Source organism: Calypte anna, chromosome 26 (genome assembly GCF_003957555.1).
Source record: "Calypte anna isolate BGI_N300 chromosome 26, bCalAnn1_v1.p, whole genome shotgun sequence".
NCBI lineage: Eukaryota > Metazoa > Chordata > Aves > Apodiformes > Trochilidae > Calypte > Calypte anna.
Window position 1 is genome coordinate 661,301 of NC_044271.1, and position 25,341 is coordinate 686,641.

General features: G+C 56.7%; 1 protein-coding gene and 2 long non-coding RNA genes across 5 annotated transcripts in view; 1 reads left to right on the forward strand and 2 right to left on the reverse strand.

Annotated features, from left to right (window-relative positions):
* The first annotated feature begins 178 nt into the window (after window positions 1-178).
* On the forward strand, window positions 179-23,783 carry TMCC2 (transmembrane and coiled-coil domain family 2). Of its 3 annotated transcripts, XM_008499485.2 has the most exons (5): window positions 179-366; window positions 8,119-8,631; window positions 20,779-21,713; window positions 21,908-22,043; window positions 22,599-23,783. In XM_008499485.2, the coding sequence occupies exons 1-5, from the start codon at window positions 202-204 to the stop codon at window positions 22,908-22,910; spliced, it is 2,061 nt and encodes a 686-aa protein (XP_008497707.2). In that variant the 5' UTR covers window positions 179-201; the 3' UTR covers window positions 22,911-23,783. The 3 variants fall into 3 exon arrangements, with proteins under 3 accessions (XP_008497707.2, XP_030321294.1, XP_030321293.1); XM_030465434.1 differs by lacking the exons at window positions 179-366; window positions 8,119-8,631 and adding an exon at window positions 11,770-11,843; XM_030465433.1 differs by lacking the exons at window positions 179-366; window positions 8,119-8,631 and adding an exon at window positions 16,756-17,134.
* Window positions 5,424-11,522, reverse strand: LOC115599710. Its single transcript, XR_003988571.1, has 3 exons — window positions 11,254-11,522; window positions 10,023-10,146; window positions 5,424-5,606 (listed from the first exon to the last, which is right to left on the reverse strand). It is a non-coding gene; the product is annotated as an uncharacterized LOC115599710 (long non-coding RNA).
* Window positions 16,225-25,341, reverse strand: part of LOC115599709 — a 16,361-nt gene continuing 7,244 nt past the window's right edge. The window contains exon 3 of the long non-coding RNA XR_003988570.1: window positions 16,225-17,014. This is a non-coding gene — a long non-coding RNA (uncharacterized LOC115599709). The remainder of the gene's footprint in view (window positions 17,015-25,341) is intronic.

Consider the following 25,341-nt stretch of genomic DNA (forward strand, 5'->3'; position numbering starts at 1 on the left):
TGCCGGGGATGCCGATGCCGGCGGGCGCGGAGCCTCCGCGGCGCGGAGCCGCCGCCCGGCCCGGGCACGGCGGGGCAGGAGGGGCGGGCGGGCCGGGGTCGCGCATCCCGCGGGCCCCGCAACGACCGCCCGGACGCCGCCCGCTGCCGCCGCCGCCGCGGCCGTAGGAACCCCCGCGTCCCGGGGGCACGGCGCACCGGTATGAAGCGGTGCCGGTCGGACGAGCTGCAGCAGCCCGAAGAGGATCCCGGAGCCGTGGGGGAACAGCCCGGCCCCGCCGCCATGGAGGCCAAATCCGGGGAGGCGGCGGCAGCCCCCGAGGTGGGCGCTGTCCCGCCGCCCCGCACCAAACCCCCCGACCTGAAGGTGAGAAGGGGGACACCGGCCGGGGGGTCCCGGTGGGCTGGAAGTGTGGAGAGGATCCCGGGCGGGTCACCGGAGGGATGAGTGGCCCTTAGGGTCAGTAGTGGGGTGATCGATGGGGAGAGAGCACCCTATGGTGGTACCGGTGGTGTGGTGAGCACCCGGAGGGGTCACCGGTGGGAGGGACCCGGTGGGGCAGCACCGACCCCACATTCTGCTCCCCGCGCTGCTACAGGTGTGACCTTGGAGGACGTGAGATGGCCCCGGGATGGGGATGCTCCTGGATGAGGATGCTCCTGGGATGGGCATGGCTCTAGGATGGTGACAGTCCCAGGATGAGGATGCTCCCAGAATGGGGTTGGTCCCAGGATGAGCCTACAATGAGGATGCTCCTGGGATGGGTGTGCTCCCGGGATAGGGATGCTCCCAGGTCCCAAGATTGGGGATGCTTCTGGAACGAAGAGGTCCCAGGTTGGGATGCACCCAGTTGGGTGATGCTCCTGCGCTGGGAATGCTCCCAGGGGATGGGGTGTCCGTGGGATGTGGGTGCCACCTCCCAGTGGTCCAGGTTCCTCGTGGCAGTGGATTAGGAGCCGGCAAGCCCGTGGCCCTGCTGCAGCCTGGCCACCAAGAGCAGTGACAATAACAGGGCAGCAGTGGGAGAGGCTTGGAGGACCCTGATGACACCACCCACTCGTGGCAAGGGGGCTGCAGACCTGAGGCTCTCAACCTGGGACGGGTCAGGAGCAGGATGCTGTCACCAAAGGGATGGATTTTTAGGGTGCCAGGGCTGTCCCCCTGCAGAGGGGCTGAGCACACCCCAATAAATAAGACCCCCCCGGACCCAGCCCAGCGCGGGAGGGGGCTTGGGGGGAAGGGGGAGGATGCTGGAGCAGCACCAGGGTGGGCTCGGGGCTGCGGCAGCCGGGAAACGCCGAGGTATAAATGGCCCCAAGGCTGCTGCTCCCGGTGCCTTCGGGCTGGGTCCGGTTAATGAGGAAAACAAGTTGGGCGGCACTGCAGAGCTGCGGGAGGGACGGCAGCCCCGGCCCCGGAGGCAGGGTGCGGGCAGGGGTGCTGGAAGGCAGGATGGGGCAGTAATGGGTGAAATCGGGCAGATTCTCCCTGTGGGTTTGGAAGCAGAGAGGCTCAGAGCCCCAGATGTTCAACAGGGTCTTGCTGGTGGGGGGGTTGAGGGGGTTTGATGGTGCAGAGATGAATTCCCTGGTTGTAACTTTGATGTTTTTGGGGGGGCTGCAGCACCTCGTGTCTGTGGGCTGAGTGTGCTCCTGGCAGCACTGCTAGAGGAGGTGTGGTTGTTGGGCTGTGGTGGGACGGAGGTGCTGCTTCCACTCTGGGGTTTTAAAAAGACCTGGAAAAAGATGGAAATATATCCCTGGTTACCCAGAAACATCCTGGTGTCCTGGGTGGACATCCTTGTTGTGGCCTGCAGCTTGGCCTAGGTTTTACCAGCACAGTCAAGGTCATGCAGGAGCTGGGAAGCACAGCCAGGAGTGCCAGACATCCCTTCCAGAAAGGCAGCCAGGAAAGAAAAACCCCATTCCCATAGGAGAACTTGGCTGCTTTCAGCACAAGAGACCCTGTGGTGAGAGGAGGCAGCTTGCTGTGACACGTGGTGCTTTTTCCTCGATGTCTGAGCAGCAGCTCCTGCTTCTGAGCCTGTTTTGGCTTTGCTGAGGTGATGCACAGCTGGTGCTGCTGCCCTAAAAACAGCTGGAGGGAAAAGCCAGGCCAAGGCAGATCCATGGGGCTGTGGTGCTCAGGCTTGGTGGGGTAGAACACCCTTACCTTGTGGAGGCTCAGCTTAGCTTGGACAAGGTGGTGCCTCTCATCCACCTCATCCCCAGCCTTTCTGACCCCACCTGGGGCACTTTTCACCTGTACAGTGAGTCAGAAAAAAGACCAAAAAAAATCATGAAGCAAAAGGATCTGCATCTTACATGGGGATGGGGCCACCAGGCCAAGTGTCCCTTGGTCCAAGTGTCCAGCTCTGAGCTGGAGCTCAGCCTGGGCTGCAGCCTGGTCCAGCTCCCAGCAAGAGCAGTGGCCAAAGACCCATTGATTTTATTGATGTGAGTACAACAGCTTAATGCAGGGTTGCTCTGTGATCCTCACCTTTAACAGATTTGGTAGCTCAGCAATTAATTGCCCACATGGAATCAATCCCCAGACCTGCAGAACACATCCAAAAAAAATTGTGTCTTGGTGCTGCCCACAACTTCCTTGGCCAGGCTGGGCTCTCTGCCTGGCCCTGCCACAGACACCACCCAGCCAGCCACTTTGCCTCCTCTTACTACAATGAGTGGCATCATGAATAGAAACTTCAAAGTTTTCCTGCCCTAAACCCTCTCTGGACCTGCACTGCATTGGCCAAGGTGGGGTGGGCTCAAACAAGGTGGTCCTTGGCCCCTCTGCTGTCCCCAGAGCCTCTTGCCCTGCACCAAGACCCACAGATTTATCTCCCCGTGGGTGGTGAAGGAGCATCAGCTGTCACCTCCTGTTTGCTGCCAGCCCAAGATGGATCTGAGCTGGCAACCTGGCAACCAGAGGCTGCCTTGGGTCATCTCCATCCCCTAATCCCAGCAGAGCTGCTGCAGCTCTCCATTCCCCAGCCCCAGCTCCTCTGCTGAGGCCAAGGGCTCTGTTAAGGGGAAAAAAAAAAAAGGGAAAAGTTCTGGCAAGGAGCAAAGGAGATGCATGACACATTGTTCTGCTCAGAAATATATTGGGTGGCAGGGATTTCTGTGTCTGCAGTAGAGTGTCTGGATCCATACAAAACACTGCAAAAGGAGACATCCAGCCTCTCGTGCCTGCCAGTGTGTCCCACCAGCAAGGAGTGCACTGATTGGTCCTGCTCACACTTTCTCTGACCTTCTCAGAGCTAATAGTTTTCCCTGGGTCTCTCCCTCCGTTTTCCCAAAAGGGCTGATCTGGCCAAGGGCTGAAAGTTGAAGCCTAACATCATCTCCATCTCCAGTTTCATGATCTTGGTCTTCATGACTCCCACCTTTCTGTCCTTTGATCCTGAAAGCCAAGATCAGCAGGAGGCCAGAGGCACTGGCCTAAGCTCTTCCCTCTTCCCAGGATCTGATCCCAACCTCACATCCACAGGCAGCAATCTCCTCCTGGGCTTCCTGGAGATGGGAAACCTCTCCTGGAGCTGGAGAGCCTCTCCTAGTGAGATGAAGAAAAAAAAAAGGGAGAGGGGGTGGAGGGGGATCCCATCAGAGGTTGTGGAGTCTCCAGCACAGGTCCTGCCCTGAGCAATGGGGTTTGGATGGGGTGGCTGGAGAGGATGAGTTTGGGGGTGGCACCTCCTGATGTGGCTCAGAGGCTCCCCCATGGCAGTGCCTGTGCTGGCTGGCAGGATGCAGAGGACTCCTCCTCTCCCTAAAAAGGTCCCCAGCCCCTATTCTAAACCCTCAGCTCCATTTCTATTGAATCCCTCACACAAACAATTTTCCAGGCATATTCTGGTCTTGAAAGGACAGCGCCAAGGTGAGCTGGCTCCCCTGTGGTTCAGAGGATGGAGCTGTTGTCAAGCAGCTCGAGCAGGAGCCACACAGTCCCTGGAGCAGCCACTTCCATCATCTCCCTGGGCATGGCTCAACACAAGCTCTGGGGCTGCTGGCAGGGAGCTCAGCAGGTCCCAGCTCTCAGTCCTGCAGAGCTGCACACCCAGATCCTCAGGGAAAAGAGGAGAGCATCCCCTGGGCAGGATGCAGCCAGGAAAAATGAGTTCCACCAGAGTTTGTGGAGGGGCAGAGCCCTCCTGGGAGCTGTGCCATGCACACACTCCTGGTAGGCTGGGACACTCAGCTGAAGTTAAGCCCTCTGTGCCCAAACCCCTCACACACACACACACACAGATCTGACTCCCCAGGGTCCCCATCCTTGCTTCCCCCCAAATTTCATCTCTCAGCATCCCCACAGTCAGCTCGGGAGAGGCAGAGGTGATGGCTGTGGGAGAAGCAGTCGTGGGCTGTGTTCTTGCCCTGGGGAGCACATCTGCCTCCTCGCAGCAGGGATTTTCTTCTGTAAATAACCCCCAGATCAGGAGCTCCTGGGGGTCCTCAACCCGCCCCCTGAACCCTGTTTGGGGCCACCCTTGGGCAGCCAGTGCTGGTCCCAGGGATGTCACTGCAGAGAGGTTTAAGGAGCTGTGTGTCACTACAGCCTCTCAGTAGTGCACAGAACAACATGACTAACGTTTGTCACATGTTTGTTCTCTCATCCTGTCCCCGAGAGGAGAAGTGAGTGTGGGGGAGTGCTTTAGTTTTCCATTTTAGAACACCTCTACTTTTTCCCGTGGCGTTTGTGGCAGCAGAATGGGGGCTCCGGGTGCTGGTGTGAGAGAGGGGTGCCAGAGGGAGCTGGGCTGGCTGTCACCCCTTGGGGACACATCTGCCCCTCACCCCCAGCCTGGCTGTCAGGAGTGGGGTGCAGGGTGAGGACGGGACCCCCTTGCTGGGTTGGATCAGCTGGAGAAAGCAGCAGGAGGAGTAGAAAACCCATGCTGGGGCAAACAGGACCTCCCAGGGAGCTGCTCAGGGGCTCAGTCCCTTCCTCTGCCCCCCAGGAGAGTGGCTCCCCCACACCTTAAAATGTGGGGTGGGGTGTGGTGGGATGGAGCAGAGCAGAATGGGATGGGACAGTCTTCCACTTTGTCTGTGCAATGCTTCCAAAAGGGCTGCAGCATCTTGGCTGGAGCTTCTGGGCAGGCCAGGGATATAAATAATTAATAGTAATAATAATAATTGAGCAGGACTTCTCAGCACGTGGCTGTGCTATAAGGTCACAGCAATAAGATCCTCTCCTTGTTTGTCTGAAAGCCAAAGTAAGAGGTTTGGGTATTGGAGCAGAGCTGGAAAACCATTTAACAAGAAACTGGGAGGTTTGAGTGGCCAGATGTGGATTGTCCCCACCGTGTCCCCACAGGGCCAGGACTCTTGGTGCAAGCAGGGCAGTGGGATGGGGGTGCACCACGTTCCTACCTTCTTAGTTTCCAAGATATTCATTTCCACCAATGGATAAACACCTAGGAAGGAGGCAGAGAGTGTGACTGTGGTCATCCTGGAGCTGTCCTCAGCCAAATTCTGTGCCCTGGGCTTGACCCCAGTGCAGCCAGCAAGGGTCCTGATCCTTCTCCAGGGATGGGAAGCAGGAGCTGCTCCTTTGGAGTCCATGGAAACAAATCCCCAGCACTGAGCAGGAGGCTCTGGCTGTATTAACGAAAAAGACAAAAGAAAGAAAGATATTTTTGTATTAGTTGTAGTGTTTTTCAGATGTCTACACTGAGAAATTAATCTCCATATCCATTGCATTAGTTATTAAGCAATGGCTGTTCCAAAATAGCCCGTGCAGATGCTCTGTTCTGAGCCACGAGTGGTTTCGTGCCAGAAAAATGCCTCTGCTTTGGTAGAGAAATAATATCCCAGAGTAACAGAAGAAAACAGAGTTTTTTACACCAGCAAATTCTCTGTGACAAGTGTTGCAGAGCAGCTTGGTGGTGGTGACCACTCCCAACCACTCTTTGGTGGACACGAGCCCTTGGTCCTCTGGGGTTCCAGGAGAGCAGGGCTGGCATTCCCCTTTTTTTTGCTTTCCTGCCACTTTTTTTTCAGGCAGATCCCTTCCTGTCCTGCTGGGAGCTCTACCTGCAGAGCCCAGGAAAGGTTCCTTCAGGAAAACTTGGACAGGACCTCAGGAGAGTTTCTTTTAAAAGGTGAATTCTATCAGCTGGAGCTGTTGGGCTGAGAAGCCCCTGAGGGTGCCCCAGCTGGAGCTGGGAAAACTTCTCCTCTTCTTCGCTGCTGGTTTTGGTTTTATTTTGGTTTTTTTTAGCCTCAAGGAAGGGAGTTGCTTGTTTCTTTTCACTTGGACCTTCTAAAGGGCTAACTGTGCATCCAGGGCTATGCCACCCCCTCGGTGGCAGAAATCTGGGGGTTTCTAGTTCTTACCTATCTGATGCTGCCTCGGTTTCCATAGCAATTCTATAAATAGAATAAAATTTAAATCACAATTTCCTGAAGTAGCAATTCGGTCCTGTAGGTTTATTTTATAGTTCTTAGGAAAATCCAAAAGGCTAGAAAAGCTCATAATGAATGGATAACAGAAGGATTAAAGGCTTTGCCTGTCGTGGTGAGTGACACAGGATCCCACTGCTGGTTTCTTGACAGTGTTACAGGTGTGAGGACAATCATGGATTTGGACCCCGTGGCTTTAATGCCTGGGGCTTTATGGCCTCTATGGCCATGAAATCCTTTAGCTCCTGCAGGCTGTGTCTCCAACATCACTGCTTTGCTAAATCTGGGGCTTTTGCTGGATGTCTGCTGGGGCAGAAGCTCCTGGTTCAGAGCCTGCTTCCTGCTGGGTTTCAAGCATGAGTAAATGGCAGCAGCACTGTTACAGGAACCAGAATCCCTGGGGAGAGAACCTGGCAGCAGTAACTCGGTGCTGAAGTCTCTCTGAAAATCAGCAGGATCAGGACTGGTGGCCTCAAAGGTAGGATACATGGCTTGACTCCAAAAAGTCAGACAGAGAGAACAACAGGGCAGCCTTGTGCCTTGTCATCTGCTGGGTTCCCATCAGCTGAGCCTGCTTCAGGAGATCAGAGGATCTTTCAGCATCCCCTAGATCATTTCCTTGCTGTCTGGGAGGTACCAGAGATCTGGGATGTGCTGAGCCCTTTGCAGAACTTGCTGTTTGCTGCCCACACTGGTGCCCCCCAGTTCACCAAACCCAGGGGACTGGGGAGGGCATTCAGCCAACATCCCCATGGCTGTAAATCTGAGCATTCCAGTGACTGCAGGGAAACTGCTCCGGGTTGACCTGGCTGTAATCTTGAGCAGGATCTGTTCCACCATCCATATTTCATGACTTCTCTGTGGCCGCTGCTGCCGTCCACCCTGATTCCCAGGAGCTGGCATGAGAAAAGCCTTGTGTTCCGTGGGAATGTGAGGCTCAGCCCCCTGGGAGAGGAAGACCCGAGGATTCCCAAGGGACTAGAATGCCCCCATCTCCTACTGGAAACCAGCTGCTGCCCAGTGGGGACTGGATTTGGTAGCACTGGGCCACGAGCTGTGGTTTCACTCCTGCAAGCGAGGCCATCGTGGTCCCTGCTTGTGCTCTCAGATGATGGAAAATCCCTTTTCTGATCCTTTCTGGAGCATGTTTCAGAGAGCAGGTGGCTCCTGGCAGCATGCTGGTGGCCAAGACTCCAAGGTTGGGAGCAGCTCTGGCTTTTCTAGCAAATAAAAAGGCTGCTCCATCCCTGCTGCCCACAGGGTCAGGCTCTCTGCAGAGTGTCGTGGTGGCTGCTGCAGACACCCTCCTCCTCCCTCTCCTCCTCTGAAGGGAATTTCTGCTCCTCTTGCTGCTTTAGGGACAGGCAGCACTCATCAGAGACGTTCCTCCAGCTTGGGAAACACTGTTGGAACCTCACAGTTTGAGCCACCCAGAGCTCTGTGCTCAGCCCTGCAGCCCCCAGCCAGCCACTGATGTTCAACAACAATTCCCATGGCTATGAAGTGCAGGAAGGCACCAAGGCTCCATCCCTCCTGCAGATCCCTTCGGGCTGGTGCGGGGTCCCCAGAGCCCTCCAGAAGCTCTTTCACCCCTTGAGCCTCACCTTTGGCTCGGGGGGGGGGTCCGGACCGGCTCGGGTCTCAGCGGTTCTGCACCCTCCTTTTTTTCCGACGGTACCTGAGGTTGTTTTTCTCTCCTCTCCCGCAGAAAATCCAGCAGCTGTCCGAAGGCTCCATGTTTGGCCACGGCTTGAAGCACCTTTTCCACAGCCGCCGGCGGTCCCGGGAGCGGGAGCAGCACCAGAACTCGCAGGACCCGGTACCTCCTCATTCCCACGGCCTCTCCGACCACGATTCCCCCGACGAGAAGGAGCGGTCCCCGGAGATGCACCGCGTATCTTACGCCGTGTCCCTTCACGACCTGCCGGCCCGGCCCACTGCCTTCAACCGGGTCCTGCAGCAGATCCGCTCTCGCCCCTCCATCAAACGCGGCACCAGCCTGCACAGCGCCGGCCGCAGAGCCAAGAGCGGCTCCTTGGAACCCCAAAAAGGGAGCCCCCACCTTCTCCGCAAAGCCCCCCAGGACAGCAGCCTGACTGCCATCCTCCAGCAGCACCAGGGCCGGCCCAGATCCTCCTCCACCACCGACACTGCCATCCTCCTGGCTGAGGGTGGGGCTGTCTACCTGCTGACCGAGGACACGGAATGCCTGGCTGACAAGGTAGGGCTAGTAGCCAAGGGATGGGGGCTACCAGCACCCCAAGGTGCTGTCAGGAGGAGGCTGGGGGTGTGCAGTATGGTTGGGGATGATGCTAACCCTGGTAGGGAGGTGAAGGTGGAGGCAGGATTGTGCCCTGCTCCAAGTCCCAGAGTGGGATTGGTGAGGCCACAGCTTGAGTCCTGTGTCCAGTTCTGGGCCCCTCAGCTCAGGAAGGAGATTGAGGTGCTGGAGCAGGTCCAGAGAAGAGCAAGGAGGCTGTGAAGGGATCCAGCAGAATTCCTGTGAGGAAGGGCTGAGGGAGCTGGGGGTGTTGAGGCTGGAGAAGAGGAGGCTCAGGGGAGACCTCATCACTCTCTACAACTCCCTGAAAGGAGGTTGGAGCCAGGGGGGGGTTGGGCTCTTTTCCCAGGCAACTCTCAGCAAGACAAGAGGGCAGGGTCTCAAGTTGTGCCAGGGGAGGTTTAGGTTGGAGATGAGAAAGAATTTCTTTCTGGAGAGGGTGATCAGGCATTGGAATGGGCTGCCCAGGGAAGTAGTGGATTCTCCGTGTCTGGAGATCTTTCCAAAGAGCCTGGATGTGGCACTGAGTGCCATGGGCTGGGAACCACGGGGGGAGTGGATCAAGGGTTGGACTTGATGAGCTCTGAGGTCCCTTCCAACCCAGCCAATTCTATGATTCTATGATTTGAGGGAGAAGGAAAAGGGGCCTGGGAATGGGAGAGGGTCCCAGGGGTCTGCAAAGGCACAGCAAGCAAATTGGTCCCCACCAGAGTGATTTTTTTAAGGGGCTGGGTGCAGAGCTGACAAGATGGGTTTTCCATCTAGCATTTAGCCCCTTATTATGAAACTGAGATCAGTGCAGGAGCACGGCACACGTGGCACAGGCAGGGAGAGATGCTCCAGCTGCTGGTGGGGTTCTCCACATCAGCTTCTCTCCTTGGCCCTTGGATCTCAGCAGCTGTCATGCTCTAAGACCACCCTCTGCAGCCCCAAGGCCTAGATGCATCCTATTTTTAATTTTTTTTTCTTTTTTCTTCATTTACCTGAAAATACCAGCAGTAAAGTAACAAAGTGGTAGGGCTTGGGGTGGGGGGATGGCTCTGGCACTCCCCAGGGACTCAGGGGTGGGTGGATTTTACAGGAATGGCTGTGCAATAGGGTGACAGTGGTTGGGGGGGGGGATAGCAGTGGCTGGGGGGGGATAGCAGTGGGGGTGTCAGGTCCATGGGCTCCCCCTGAGCAGTGGGACCTGGCGAGCACAGGGGCTGGGAGTGATGCTTCCCATGCTCCCCCCACTCCTCTCTCCTTGGCACTGAGTCTCCAAGAGGGAAATCTGACCTGGGGACTTCTGCTGCCCTCTGAGCTAATGGAAAGAGGATCTGGTTGGATACCTTTCCTTTCTGTTTTCACTGGGCAGTTCAGTGCCAAGCTGCAGCTGACGCTCCTGGTGGTGCCAGGGTCCCCTGTCACAGCCATGTGGGGCTGGGGTCACCATCAGAACGTGGGAATCTTGTCCTAGAGGATAGATACATGGTTGTATTCACAAGAGACAGTTGTCCAGGCCCTGTCCACACTTTGCAGTGTGCAAATCAGGGCACCCCAACCCTTTTCCTGGCAGTCCCTCCCCCAGACCGAGTGTCTGAGCCATTCAGGTTGTCAATTTGAGCATCTGCAGCCAAATTTCTTGCACTTTTCCCCATGACCTCAGCTTGGTGAGGAGCTCCTGTCCTGCTGAGCCTTGGGGGGGTTATGACCAAAGCTTTGAGCAGTTCACATTGGGACAGAAGCACCCAGAGTGAGGTGAGAGCAGAGCAGGTCCATGTCTGCTCCCAGAGCAGCACAAAGAGCACGAAAAGGGAATGAATAATTAACTGCATATGACACAAAGAGTAATAAAGAAGAGAGACAATACTGGGTCCTTTGTGGGGCAGTGGAAAAATAACCTATTTGGAGAAACAAGAGCTGTGTGATATTCTCCTGCCGGATTATTTTTCCACAGCCCTCAGGAAACCCAGCTCCTCTCCAGCTGGTGCTGCACAGCTCCCCCAAACCCCAGCACCTGGCTTGGCACCTGGGCTTTGGGCCAGCCATGGCCTCACCTCACCCCTCTCCTGTCCTGCCAGGCTCAGGCACCTCTGCCTCCTCCCTCGTTCACCCTCAAAACCATTTGGAAGCTGCTGCCCCTGGGATGCCCCCCGTGAAAAAGCTGTTTTTCTCCCCAGAAATTTCATGCTCAATTCTCCATCTGTTGCATAAGGGGCTGAGCACACTCTGGATTAATCCCTTGTGGGATTGCTCAGCCTTAGCAAGTGCTTTCTGAACAGCTATTGATCTCCCCCTACACCCCCTTTTTTTTTTTTTGGTTGTTAAATCAGGCTCCTGCATTTTTCTCTTCCCTCCCTTTACCTGCACTGGTTCCTCACCCTGCTCCCCCTTTCTACATGGGAAAAGCAGCTCTGCTAAGGGTGGGATGACAGTGTGGTGACCTGGATGACCCCTGCCACCCACTGATGGGTGCTCAGAGCTTGGGAATGATATTTCTGCTGCCTGACTCTGCTGAGAGCCACAGCCATACCATGTGTCCCCATGGGACACTTTGCCCCAAGATAGATCTCCACTTACCTGCAAGTTCCTCGAGTGGGCTGGGGGTGGCTTCTCCAGGGCTGGAGGGACCAGGAGGACCTCTGGACTTCAAGCACCTCAATTCTCCTCCATGCCCCACCCTGTGTGGCTGTGGTGCTCAGCCAAAACCAGTGGTGTCCTGGGGATGTTGGTGTGTCCAAGGGTGCCCCTGGCTGGTGCTGCTACTCACAAGATGTCACAGACACGGTGACAGATGTGACAGCAGTGCTGTGGCAATGGCATCGGGGCAGGGGGAAGGTGCCAGCCGGGTCTAGACGTGGCGATGGGAGCATTCTGGAGAGCTTGCTCCTTACCTCGCTAATCTCCTCCTGGTGACCCGCCAGCACGGGCATTTCCGACAGGAACGGCTGCCGAGGCCCCAGGAGCGGGGCTGTGGGGTCTCCCCGTGGACCCCCGGTGGGGTGGGGGTCAGCCAAGCCCCCGTGCTGGCGGGGCAGAGCATCCCGGGGGGACCCTCGTCCCCGTCGGGGTATCCGGAGCTGGACCGGGGGAGCCGCGGGGTTTTGTGCCTGGTGCTGCCGGGGAGCTGCGCCGATGCCTGCGGGGACTGCGGGATGGTCCATGTCCAGGTGAGCCCTTGCCTTGCACCACGGCCCCTCCGAGACCCCGCAACCCACCCCTGGGAGAGGGGAGGGGGGGGACGAGCGGGAAGGGCCGGGCTGGATGCGGGCCCGGTGGCCATTAGGGGGCAGCGTTACCGCACTGGTGTGCGCGGCTGTCTGGCCTCTCCTGGCTGTCCTGTCCGTCCTGTCTGTCCGTCTGTCTGTCCGTGCACACCCCTAGCCGGCTTCTCCCAGCGGGACCCGCTCACAAGTGTCACGACTGCAAGTGCTCAGCCCCGGCTCGGACCCGCGGAGCATCCCCCGAGGGGTCCGAGTGCCAGACCCGGTCCGGGCTCACTACCCGCCTGCCCTCAGTGTCCCTTGGGCAAGTGACAGCACCAGCTGCCACCCCTGCCCGTGTCCCCGTCCCCTCCCGCAGCCGCCTTGGCCCCCGGAGCGAATGCTTCACCCCTGAGACACGGGGGAGGGGACGGGGGGGGGGCAGGGGGGCTTCTGCTCTGGGTTTGCAGGCCCGAGGCGGGTGCTGGGTGGTGATGGGCACTGATTGATGTGCTCTTAGCCCCATGTCCCTGCTCCCATCTCCCCTGGGGCCGGCCCGGGTGGGTGCTTTGCACCCCAGGGCTCTTCCTCAGCCCCATCCCCACCCTCCTGCAGCCTGAAGGGCACCAGTGCTCCAGCACGGGGCAGGATTCATCCTGCTAAATTTAGATCCCCTGGCTCAGTGATTATATCAGGGTGAGAGGGATTAGAGCCAGCAGGGAGAAACCCTCTGCTTCTGAGCATCCCCCCCCCCTCCCCGGGGCTGCTGTGGCCCAGGGGCATGGAGGGGTTTGGGCAAGTGGTGGCCCCAACCCAGCTCCAGTTCAGAGGGGAGATGCCCCCAGGGCTGGAGGCTTGTCTGGTGGGATTCTGGGAGGCATTTTGCTGCCCCTAAGGCTCCCTTTCAAGGGGCGTTTTGTGGCACTGGGGCCAATGATCCTAAAACTATAAGGTTGGATGTGAGCTCCTGAGCAGGCAGCCTGTTTTCTGGTGGTGCTGAGCACCTAAGGATCCCCAGGGAGCTGGCAGGAGCTAAGGAGGTGCAAAACCTTTGAGTCTCACTGCTTTGATTGCTGATCCCACATGTCTGACCTAGGCAGGGGTTTCCCATCACTCGCTGCCTCAGTTTCCCCAGCTGAAAACCAGCTCCAAGATTTCCATCCCTTGAGTGAAGTCTCTCACATATCTTTAAGAGGCAAAGCACATCCTCCCCTCCCACCCAAACTCCAGGCAAGTAATGGTGTTAAAATCCCAGAGGAAGGAGCTAAACTAGGCCAGTGGTGGCTGCAGAAGTGAAGGGATGGTGTAGAGCTGCCCCCTCCCTGCAGCCCCATGGCCAGGCACACCCCCCCCCAGCATCCAGGCAGGATCCCAAGGGAGTGAAATGGGGAGAATCAGTGTGCAGAGACCCTACAAGTGCCAAGGGTTTGGGGTGGGGGGTTTGGGGGGGTTGCTGACCTCAGCTGCATCCCGAAGCTGGAGGTGTGAGGGTGCTGGTGTCCAGGTCAGCTCCCACCTCTCTCTCTCTCCATCTCCTCGAGCATTCCAGGGGAATGAATGAGAGTCCCTGAGCACAGGGGGGTGGTGGTGGGAGCTCCTTCCCTCCTCACAGCTCCCATCTGGATGGTTTGGGAAAAGCAAGATAATAGCTGTAAAGACAAAGATCTCCAAGATTGCTGTTTTAATTAATTCAGGAGAAGAAGAGTATCAGACTCTGGGACTGATTCACCCCCTAGCAAAAGACATCATGTTCCTCAGCCTTGGCTGACATATGGCTGTTGTTCCCAGCCCACCAGCAGCTCCTGCTCCCTGCAGGCGTGGGGAACGTGAAGGATTTGGACTGAGGAGGTGGTTGGTGTGGGGGGATGGATGCTCAGGGGGACAGGGCAGGGTTGGGGGAGCAAGGGCTCACATCCATCCCACAGTGGGTCCTGCCCATCCCCAGGCAGGCAGCTGGGATGTAGCTGAGAGCAGGATTTGGCTCCTGAGTCAGGATGAGCAAAGCAGGATCCTGCCCTGGGACTCCTCACCCCTCAACTCTGCCCCTCCCAAAACCCTTCCTGCATAATCAGCCAAAAAATCCACCCCACATCCCCCCAGGATAGCACAAGCACCCTGTTAGGGATGTCACAACCCAGCAGCAGCACAGGCTGGGGGGGCTGCAGGTGGCTTTCACACTGTGTCACCCAGCAAAAAAACCAGCAGCATCACTGCTGGAGCTCCCGGGGATTTTTTTCCCCACTGGAGCCCCTGCTGGGATTTTTTTTTCCCAAAGATTTCTCCAAGCCTAGGCAGGGCCCTGAATAGTTTGACCCATGAAGGGCTGGTCACTGAATCATCTCCACAGAGATGTCCATCCTGATGACCTGCAAGGGATCAGGACCTGCACCTCCTCAATCTGGAGGATGTGGGGATGGAATTAGGAAATCCTGGGGCTGACATGGTATGGATGAGCACAGAACCACAGGGACTACTCCCCTTGCTGCCACCAAGAGCCCCATGGGATGAGCTGGGCACCATCCCAGCTCTGATGGGGACCATCAGCTCCTTCATTTCCCCTCTGCACCATTCCAGGCAGTGCTTGGTTGTGCTGGGTGTTCTCCCAGCACAGTTGGAAGAGCAGGATGGGTCCCTTGCAGCACCCACAGCCTGTTCCTGCTCCCCCAGGCTCCCTCCCTGCTCACCACCCGGTGCTGCTTGTTCTTGGCTGCCTCAGAGCCTGGTGGTGCCTCCTCTGGGAGCCACATCCTCCCATCCTCTGGCCCTTCAGCTCCTTCCCAGCAGCTATGACAGAGGGAGAGGATCCAGCTGCCTCCTGGAGCACCAGCCTGGCACTTTGCAGCAGTGAGCAGGGCATCCTCCAGCCAGAACAGCATCCTCCTGAACCCTGTCCTGGGAAAAGGATTTTGCTCTTAAATTCTCTGCTGGGTGTTTTTGTAAGTACCCCTCGCTGGGCTCCTTCCTGCTCCTAGGCAAGGCAAGGATTTGGGATGTCCAGGAGTGAGGGGTGAGGAAGAAGGTGGTATCTGCAGGTGAAGGTGTGGCTGCTGCTGGGCTCGCTGTGGCCGTGGTTGTGGTTTTAGCCAAGAAACCTCTTGGTTTGGACAGCAAATGGCTACGTGAGGGTCAGGAGAGGTGGAATTTCCAGATCTTTACCTGTAGTATCAGTGTCCTGGCTCCCAATAATCCAAATGCAGCTTTCCCAGCTTGCTCCACTGGTTTTCCTTCCCTCTGCTAAGCTCAGGAACCCTGTGGGTTCCCAGCCCTGGGTGCTGCCCGTGTCAGGCAGACTCAGGGCTGAATCCCAGATTTCCTCTGTCTTTGTGCTGGGGATCTGTCTCAGGGTAGAGATGCTGGGACCAGGAGGGACCAGGGATTCAGGGCCAGATCCTGCACTAGCTCATATGGAATGTGCTGTGATTTTTGTGGTCATCCAGGCATTTTCATTGCATGGGAGCTGGGGTTTGTTTATTTCTCTGGTTGCCTCTTATAGGTAGGCCTGAAAACCATAGTTGCTGCTTTCTAAGCAGAGCTGGGGCTAAGTTGGAAGGGGAAATCCACAACAAACCTCCTCTGGGGTAATTTCCTTACAAACCCCCACTTTTCCCATGCCAGTTGGGAAACAGATTCCCAGCACTGAGAAGCCCAAGCAGCAGTTGCTGCTTCTGTGCCCATTTCCTTCTGGCCCCTGCCCCAGACCTGTCAGAGCTGACATTCCTGGAAGGGAAGTGTTCCCACAAGGATTCAGGGAAGGGCAGTGTCTGAAAGGAGGTTTAGGGGAGCAGGATTCACAGCTCAGAGGTGCAATGGTGCACCCAGAGCCTCTCCAGCACAGCAAGTTACACTTCCAGGGCAGGGAGAAAGATGCTCAGCTGGTCTCAGCTGTGGGAACAGCTTGGTCCTCCCCATTACACATGCATCTGGGTCACCATCAGCTCATCGGGCCAGCACAATTCATCGTGTGGCTGAAAATACTTCCTAAGCTCTTGTTGTTGTGTTGCTTTTTTTTTTTTTTTTTTTTTTTTTTGGTGAGAATTTACTTGACCAGAGAGCTGCAAATGAACCTCTCTCTCATTTAGCCCCATGTCTGCAGCTGCACAGAGATGCTCTGCAGCCAGGGGTGGTTTGAGGTTTCAAACAGCCCCAGGATCCTGGGGCACATTGAGGGCTTTGGGCTGGCTCAGCAGAAGGGTTTGGGCTTTACTTCCCTCAACCACTCTGATCCGGGCCTGATCCTGCACCAAACCTCCCCATGGTTGGGCTGGATCAAACACACAAGCTCCAGGTCTTGGATCTTCACCCTGGCCCCTCACCACTTCCCCAACATAAGTTCAGTACCTGGGGGAGACTCCAGCTGTGTCCTGCTCTCTTCCCTGCTCGATTTTCAGCCATCCCCTTCAGCATCTTTTTAATTCCATGTGAAATATCAAACTCTTGCATCTGCTCAGGCAGCTGGATGTTTTTTTCTGTGCACTCCGTGTTCTCCTCTGGCAGATTCAGGTCGGTGCAACCCTCCCCATCACCTCCACGGTGTGAGGGGGTCAGGAACCTGGTGCTGTCTGGACCTGAGTCCATCCTGGAGCACGGCCAAGACACAACCTGGTTCCTGGCTTTTAGCTCCCTTAGGGGGCTGCCCAGCTCCTTGCTGGACCACTGGATATCTCGAATTTCCTGCTCGGCAGTATCCCCCGGGTTTGGGGTGGGGTTTTTTTGGTGTTTGGGGTTTTTTTTTGGTTTTTTTTTTTTTGCTCTGCCTCTCCTGGCTGTCTGTCCTGCTATGTGACACAGCAGATGACAGCAGTGGCCCGTCCCGACCCTCTGCGTCAGGGCACAGGCAGCGTATGGGGCTGGAGGCGTGGGAATCTCCCGCCAGAGGGACGAGGAGGGGGTTTTGCATTACACACAGCCCTGAAAGCTCCTCCAGGCTCTCTCAGAGCTGTAAACAGCTCCGGCGGATCTCCTGAGTCGGCAATCCCGCGGCTGCTCCATTCCAATCCCTGCGGGAACGAAGCCCCCAGGGAATCGCGGGGCCAGCCCGGACAGGGGGCTGCAGGAAACCTCTCCTCCTTCTCCTCCTTTTCCTCCTCCCTGCTGCTCCCCCTCCCCTAAACTTTTCCTGCCATCAGCCGCTGCTTTCCCTGCCATGGGAATCAGCTCTGCTCGCCCATCCCTGCCGGGAATCGGGACACCGGGGGGATGCAGCCGGGCTGCCCACGCCGATTAACCCGAGGGGATCCCCAGCCCTGCCCACCATGGAGGTAGGTCCTGGCAGATCTTGGGTTTCAGAACCGCGGGGAGTTCGGTGCTGGGCAGAGGGACCCTCAGGTGGGTTTTGGTACCTCCGGTTCTGGCGCTCGGTTGAACGAAACCCCCCCGGGATGGATCCGTGCGGAGCAGACGGGGTGGGAAGCTCCGCGGCGAGGTGAAACCTTTCATGTGCCTCCTCCTCCTCCCTACGCGGTGGAAGAAAAATTAGAAAGGCTGGAAATTAGGGGAGGCAGCTGCTGCCAGTTCCGTTGTGGCTGTCCAGGAGCAGGGCAGGAGCAAGGCAGGAGCAGGAGCAGGACAGGAGCAAGGCAGGAGCAGGACAGGAGCAAGGCAGGAGCAGGACAGGAGCAGGACAGGAGCAGGACAGGAGCAGGGAAAGAGCAAGGCAGGAGCAAGGCAGGAGCAAGGCAGGAGCAAGGCAGGAGCAAGGCAGGAGCAAGGCAGGGCTGGCTCCTTCGGGCTTTGCTGCAGGCTGGGAAGGAGGGTGGGAAGTGTGAGTCAGGGCTCCTGATGCTATTTTAACCCCCGGGGTAGGTCACAGCAGCACGGGGCTGGGGACACACGTGGGGACAGGGACAGGACTGTCCCCTGTCCTGCTGGGCTGATTGCAGTCACCGACTGCCCCAACTTGAGGTGCTCTGAGGAAGGGGGGGCCATGGGAGCACCCCCAATTTAGCAGTGCCCTCAAATCAACCTCCCCACCTCCAATGCCCACCTGCATCTCTGGTGGCCGTGGCTTCTGCTGGCCACCAAGGGGCCAGGCCATGGTGACATGTTGGGTCAGTGCATCAGCTCCTGGGGTTCTCCCTGCCTGCCAGCATTCCTCGAGAGCTTGGTGGGGCTTCTATTATCCATGCTTGAAGGTTCCTACAGCTGTTTCATCCCCAGGTTGGATTTCAGCTGGGAACCATGGTCACATTCAGCAGGGAAAGTCCCCTCTCCAGGTCGATGCAGAAGGAGCCTTGGGGTCAGCTCATCCCCTGTAGCTATAGGATACTGAAAACAGAGTAGTTCAGGGCATAAGTGCCTTGACACTTTACAATAATTGTGCAATTTCTCAAGAACAGGTTTAAATCCCTCCCAGCTGTGCTGGGAGACCCACAGCCCCACACTGGGGACTCGGTCACAAGCTGCTGGGCCCCAAGCTCCTCACCTGCCACCCAGGATTTCTTCCATCAAACCTGCAGCAGCAAATCAACCAACACTGCAGAACTGTGCCTGGCCATGGCCCTCTAAGTACTGTTTGCTCAGCTTATTAGCTTGAGCCTTTTGCATATCTCAGCTCTCTCGGGTTGAACTCTGTTGATCAAAATCATTTCCCTTCCCATGTCCTGCATTCCTCCCGCATCCCACATCAGCCTCTGCTCTCCCCTCTCAGCCTGCCTGGAAAACAAGAGCTGGAAAACAAGGTTTTTATTTTTCCATGTGCCTACCAGAAGGTTTTCTGCATGTAGGGAAAGTGTGGCTTTTACTAATCCCTGATTAAATCCACTGCACAGTCATTTAGGCTTGGGATTTAGCAGGCACTGTCTGTCAGTGCTGCAGGGATGGGTATTGTCTTTTTTTGGTGGCTGTTTTCAAAGCAATAACCTGATGTGGCTTTCCTGTGATGTGCTCTGAGAGAGAACAGAGCTTTTGGTGGGGCTTGGGGAAAGGATTTCACCCCAGCCATGTCAGCAGCAGATCCATGCCCTTCCCCACCCATCCTGCCCTCCCTTCCTCTGCTCCCAAATATATTCCCACAACTAAATCCAAAAGATTGGCTTTGCAGGGAAAAAGGTCTGGGTGATTCCCAGACCTTTCCTTCTTTGGAAACAAAGTTTGAGCAACTTCCCCCTTTGCTGGCCCAGCTGAGGTTTCCCGTGTCAGCATCTCTAGAGCTGCCTTTTCCTTTGCCACGGCTGGTTTGTCCCTTACTCTGCAGAGAATCTCCCAGCTGGGCAAAAAGTCTGTTTCCTGCCACTTCTCATTTCTGCTTTTTGATAAGAAACCAAAGCAAAACCGTTCACAGGGCAACAGGAGGGCCCAGCCTGACCAAGCAGCTAAGAATAGCCTGGCAGCAAGGGCTGAAAACTCTGTTTGTTGGCATATATTTTGTTAAAATATATTTTCCTTTAAAAAAAAAAGTGCTGATCCAGCTCCCAGCTCCATCCCACATCCGTCTGTGGGCAGGGGGCTGCTGGAGTTCCCCTTTCCTCTCATCCTCCAGCCCAGATGACAGCAGTGGAGAGAGAAGAAAAACCTTGGGGAAGGGGCTGGGGGATGCTTCCACTGAGCTTGTGCTTTGCTTTTTCCTCCCAAGGAGGCTGAACCCCCTACAAGGAGCCCCTGCATGAAGCACCAACACCCCCAGCACTCCCAGCATGCTGCAGCACAGGGGGAAAAGGGGAATTAAGTAAATAAAAGGAGGGCAGGATCTGTCCCTGCTTTTCTGAGCCCCCCACAGGACCTGCTGCAGATGGGAGTGTTCCTCAGCAGCATCTTGAGAACATTCCTCCCTCCCATGCGAGGCATTTCCTGGTGATAACACACTTCTGTGTAATGATCTCCCAGCATTATCCCTATTAAAGGGTCATTCAGGGAAAGTGTGATGGAAATCAGAAATTATTCAGGTCTGCCAACAGTATTTAACTTTCAAGCAGCTCTTAATTAGAAGCCAGGAGCCATTTATACAACCAGGGAGATTTGCATAAGAATCTGCATATAAACCCCAGCAACTCCAGAGATTTAGTAGGTTGCTTGGTTTGGTTTTTGGGTTTGTTTTTTTTCATACATGGCAAAGCAATGTGCCTGGGTTAGAGAGCATGAGGCAGGACCTGGGGTCACAGTCCAGGGTTTTAAATGTGGCCTCAGGCAGGTGAGTTCCTCTCTCAAAGCTCCAATTTTTCCATCTGTAACATGGAAATCAACACGTGCCTGAACTTCCCAGGTTGTGCTTGCAGAGGGGTCTGGCATTGTCAGGTGGGAAATCTCAGAAAAAAACTAAAAAGGAATCCCAGGCCCTGCTGCTGTCTGGGGACCAGAAGCTGCTCCCCAGACACCCACAAACTGAGTGGGAAAACTGCCAAAGTCTGAAACCAAAACTAAAATACCTTTGGGTTGCTCAGTCCCTTCTTTCTCTGCTGGTTTGGTGGGAGATTTGATGATGGGTTCCAGGTTAGCTCCTTGCTCCTTTTCCCCTGGCTGGGTGCTCAGCACCCAGAAACGTGGGTGCCCATCTCTGCATGGAGGGAGGGTGGGAAGTCCCAGTTGAGCTCCTGGCAGAGGATGCTCCCTGCTGAGAGCAAACAGCCCTGTGACCCCAATTCTGCTCTTGCTGAGCCCTCTGACTGGTCAAGGCCAGGTTGGATGGGGCTTGGAGCAACCTGGGAGGTGTCCCTGCCTATGCTGAGGGGTGGAACTGGATGAGCTTTAAGGTCCATTCCAACCCAACCCATTCTCTGATTCTACACCAGGAATGTGGCTGGGAAATGCTTAACCAAATAAAAAACAAAACAAAAACCAAACAAGCAGCTTCTCACTGCTGGTTAACCATTCCCCAGCCCAGCTCCTGCCTCCCTCCCTTTGTCCCCCTACACCCCCCAGACCTTTGTCCCCTCTGTTAAGCATCACCCTCCTCTCTCTGTCCCCACAGCTGGACAAGGGGGATGTGACCACCCTCAGCCTGCCCACCACCTCAGGGCACGGTGACCCCGAGGGCACCATCTGCCTGGATGTCCCCGATGGCACCCCAGACCCCCAGAGGACAAAAGCTGCCATTGAGCACCTGCACCAGAAAATCCTCAAGATCACGGAGCAGATCAAGATCGAGCAGGAGGCTCGGGATGACAACGTGGCCGAGTACCTGAAGTTGGCCAACAACGCCGACAAGCAGCAAGCCTCCCGCATCAAACAGGTCTTTGAGAAGAAGAACCAGAAGTCAGCTCAGACCATCGCCCAGCTGCACAAAAAGCTGGAGCACTACCACAAAAAGCTGAAGGAGATCGAGCAGAACGGGCCCTCCCGCCAGCCCAAGGATGTCTTCAGGGACATGCACCAAGGGCTCAAGGACGTGGGTGCCAATGTCCGTTCCAGCATCAGTGGGTTTGGTGGAGGGGTGGTGGAGGGTGTCAAGGGAGGGCTCTCGGGTCTGTCCCAAGCCACCCACACTGCCGTGGTCTCCAAGCCCCGGGAATTCGCCAGCCTGATCCGGAATAAGTTCGGCAGCGCCGACAACATCGCCCACCTGAAGGACACCTTGGATGATGGGCACCCAGAGGAGGCTTCCAGGGCTCTGAGTGGCAGTGCCACCCTGGTGTCCAGCCCCAAGTATGGCAGTGATGATGAGTGCTCCAGTGCCACCTCGGGCTCTGCTGGTGGCAGCAACTCAGGGGCGGGACCCGGTGGCTTGGGGAGCCCCAAGTCCAACACGCTGGACAGCCACCACTATAACTTTGACACCATCCTGGAGGAGCTCCGGGAGATCAAGGACAGCCAGTCCCACCTGGAGGACTCCATGGAGGACTTGAAGGCCCAGCTGCAGAGGGATTACACCTACATGACGCAGTGCCTGCAAGAGGAGCGGTACAGGTAGGGAGGGGTGGGTGCCATCAGCAAGCTGGGGACATGGGGAGTCCCCACTGCCAGACCCCACAATTCCCATGGAGGATTGTGTAATGCTTTCCTTTTGGAGCAGGGAGGGGCAGAGGGGCAGCAGGGTGAGGGTAGGAGGGTGGAGGGAGGAACCTGCCCACCCCAGAGCCCCTTTCACCCCCCGTGCACAGATACGAGCGCCTGGAGGAGCAGCTGAACGACCTCACTGAGCTGCACCAGAATGAAATGACCAACCTGAAGCAGGAGCTGGCCAGCATGGAGGAGAAGGTGGCTTACCAGTCCTATGAGAGGGCACGGGACATCCAGGTAGGGGAGCGAGGGGGCTGAACACCCCCCCCAGTTCATCCCCCATCCATTGAGCAAGGGAAGGACTCCAGGCTGGGAGGGAGGGTGAGCAGGGGGTGTCCCCTTTTTCCAACACCTTCCAGATGGGGTCCTCACTGTGATCCCTTCACAGCAAGAGGTTTAGGATTAAGCAACATCCCTCAAGCCCCCAGAAAAGTCCCCTCTGTGCTGGAGCCCCAGGCACAGCTATGGGGGGTGGTGGCTGCAGCACTGGGCTGTTACAGAGCCACGTGTGAGCCAACACAAAGCCCCTGGTGTCCCAGTTTTGGGTCATCTGCTCTGCTGCAGTTGGTACTCCCAGCACCAAGGCACAGCAGGGTGGGCACACCTTGGGAAAGGGTTTGCAGAGGAAAAACCCCTTCCAGCAGAAGTGGGAGCTGTGCAAGGAAAACACCACAGCAGCAAGGTCTCAGAGCACCTGGGCAAGCAGCAGAAGCCCTGGGGGGCCAATCCTTGGGGCCAGTGGCCATCCCTTGGGATCAGTGGCCATCCCTGATGTCCTGCTGTCCCTCGCAGGAGGCGGTGGAGTCCTGCCTGACACGGGTGACCAAGCTGGAGCTGCAACAGCAGCAGCAGCAGGTGGTGCAGCTGGAAGGGGTGGAAAATGCCAACGCCCGGGCACTGCTGGGCAAGTTCATCAATGTCATCCTAGCCCTGATGGCCGTGCTGCTCGTCTTCGTCTCCACCATTGCCAACTTCATCACCCCCCTCATGAAGACCCGCATGCGCATCCTCAGCACTGCCCTGCTCATCCTCTTCCTCTTCCTCCTCTGGAAGCACTGGGACTCCATCACCTACTTTCTGGAGCATGTCCTGCTCTCCAGCTGATCTGCAACCCCCAGGAGTTTTCCATTTCCAACTGATGAGAGGGCAGGGGGGAAGGGGGAGGCAGAGTGTCCAGAGCCTTCAGGTTGTTGCTCTCCCAGCTCCTCCATCTGGCTGCAGCTGGTGGTGGCCTCTTGGAGGGTGGTGTGGCAGAGCTGGGTGTCTCTGGGATGTTTGGGAAGGGCAGGATAGGGAATGAGGAGGAGGTTTTGGAAGAAACTGGTTATTTATGGAGCGCTGGGTTTTTCTAGGGGTCTAGGGCTTGTTTTTTCATTGTCATTCTGCTCTGAAAGTCTGGGGGAAGGAGGTTTTCTGATGGTGGGATGGATTGAGCTGGACCTCCTGGTTCCAGGAGGCCTTGCTGTGGAGAGAGGAGAAGGGTTATTTGGGGCTGGGTTTTCTCTTTCATCCTTGAAGACTAAGACGGCAAAAAGCCGAATCCTGGGATAGAGTGAAAGCAAAGCATGTGGTGAAGGAGAAAGTGAACCCAAGGCAAATGCAACAGGACATGCACATCCCACCAGCCTCTCCCAACCCCACCAGGGACAGAGCAGGGCTGTGACATTGTCACCTGGTCCTTACGAGGGCCGGGGAGGACACAGGGGACCTAATGCTGGAGACAGCACCAGCACAGGTAAGACCCCCTCCTCATTTATTTATTTCCCCCCTCCTTCAGCTTCAGTTGATCTGATCTCTTCAGGGACACGTGGACTTGCCAGCATCACACCTCTGTTTTACAGCCTCTGCCCCGTGTTGTGTGTGTGTGTGTGTGCGGGTTTTAATTTAATTCAAGACTGTTTCCATTTGTGAATCAAAGCTGGTAGAGCAGGGGGAGGCAAGCAGCTGCCTTCCCAGCCTCCCCAGCCCTACACAAGAGCACAGCATGCTGTCTCGGATGTTTCTTAAATTATTTCATACATATATATTTATGTAATATATCTATAAACACACACACACATATATATAAATATATATATATAAGTATATGCACAGCTAGATCCTCTTCTGGTACAAATGGGTGCCACTCCACCAACTTTAGAGGCCCTGAAGCAGTTTGCCTCAGCTGAGAATTTGGTCCTTCATGTTTCTGTAGGGATCATCCGTGTCCTCTCTCACCTCTTCCCTGCCCCTGGACCCAAACCAAGCTCACCTGTGGTCCTATGCTGAGCTCCCTGCAGCACTTGAGCATCACATCTCCTGCTGGCATATCTCCCAGCATGTCCCAGTAGCCAGAGAGAAGTCTGTGCTGTTTCAGGAGCACAGCACCAGACTGAGTTTCTGCTGCTTTGACCTGGAAAGATCACAACTGGGTCTGAAGTGGCTGCTGAGCAGAACAGGATGAGCAGAAGGCAGGCAGCAGGTGGAAGTGCTTTGAGAGGACCCAGCAGTACCTCTGGGTGGTGATGAACTGGGAACACAGGGATGAACCCCCCCCCTTCCTGGCATCTCCTGGGCTTGCTGGAAAGGGAGGTGACATGGGTTTAATACCAAACCCGAGGCAGCCAAGCCCTGGTGGGCAGGAGCAGGGAGGGGACCCGGGACGGGACCGTACAGACCCATGTGGAGGTCCCTGAAGTCCGACCCATTGCGTGAGGTGACACCCAGGGCACATCATCTCTCCAGCAAATGGTTCTGTCTCTGGGAACTTCACCTGAGCAACGCGGGCTTGCCCAGAGCTGGACAGATTTGGGGGCAGAGGAGCAGTGAACTTGCCTTATCCCCAGGCTCACCTTACCCTGTGCCGCATCCTGCCGGGGTGCGGGGTGCCTCAGCACCAGCTCAGCCTTCACCCCATCCAGCAGCTGTGAGAAGAACCAAACAGCGAGCAATTAAACTTCGAAGTCTCAGTTCCCCAAACCCAGCGCCCTTCGCTGCTTGGCTCAGCCCCCGGGGGTGCCGTCCCCCCGGTGCGAACCCCGCACCCCGCACCCGCAGGAGGAGAAGACCCCCTCAGTTCCGTCCTGATTCGGGGGTCCCAGCGGGCAGGGGGGCCGGGGGGGCTGCAGCACTGCGGAGCCGTGGCCGCAGGAGGGCTCTCGGGCTCCGCTGCTCAAGGACCGGACGAGGGGGGGAGCCCTGGAGCTCCATCCCTAAGAGGCGGGTGGGAGCGGGGTGGGAGCGGGGTGGGGCCCCCCCACCCAAATTAGTGTTTTAACGCCCAGCTGCCTCACCCGGCCTGCCCGGGGGGTGCGGAGCAGAGAGGAGGGGCGGGGGGTTTGTGCCGGGATGCCTTATTTTGCTGGGAAAGGAGGAATTGCTGCTGCAGGAAGCAAGCACCTTGTTTTGGGAGGCTGCGGGAGGTGGGTGCAACAGGGTGCTCAAGCATGGAGAAGGTGCGTGCTGCAGCTCTGCATCAGCCACCGCTGTGTCCCCTGCAAAGCAGAGGAGGTTTTTGCGTGCAGACACGATGCAGGAGCACTGTCACCTCCCCTGC

Bases quoted from the DNA above. Each gene is read 5' to 3' on its own strand.
- TMCC2 (XM_008499485.2), top strand. From the start codon at position 202: ATGAAGCGGTGCCGGTCGGACGAGCTGCAGCAGCCCGAAGAGGATCCC. The intron at 21,714-21,907 runs GTAGGGAGGGGT...CCCCGTGCACAG, and splicing joins CTGCAAGAGGAGCGGTACAG to ATACGAGCGCCTGGAGGAGC. The intron at 22,044-22,598 runs GTAGGGGAGCGA...TGTCCCTCGCAG, and splicing joins AGAGGGCACGGGACATCCAG to GAGGCGGTGGAGTCCTGCCT.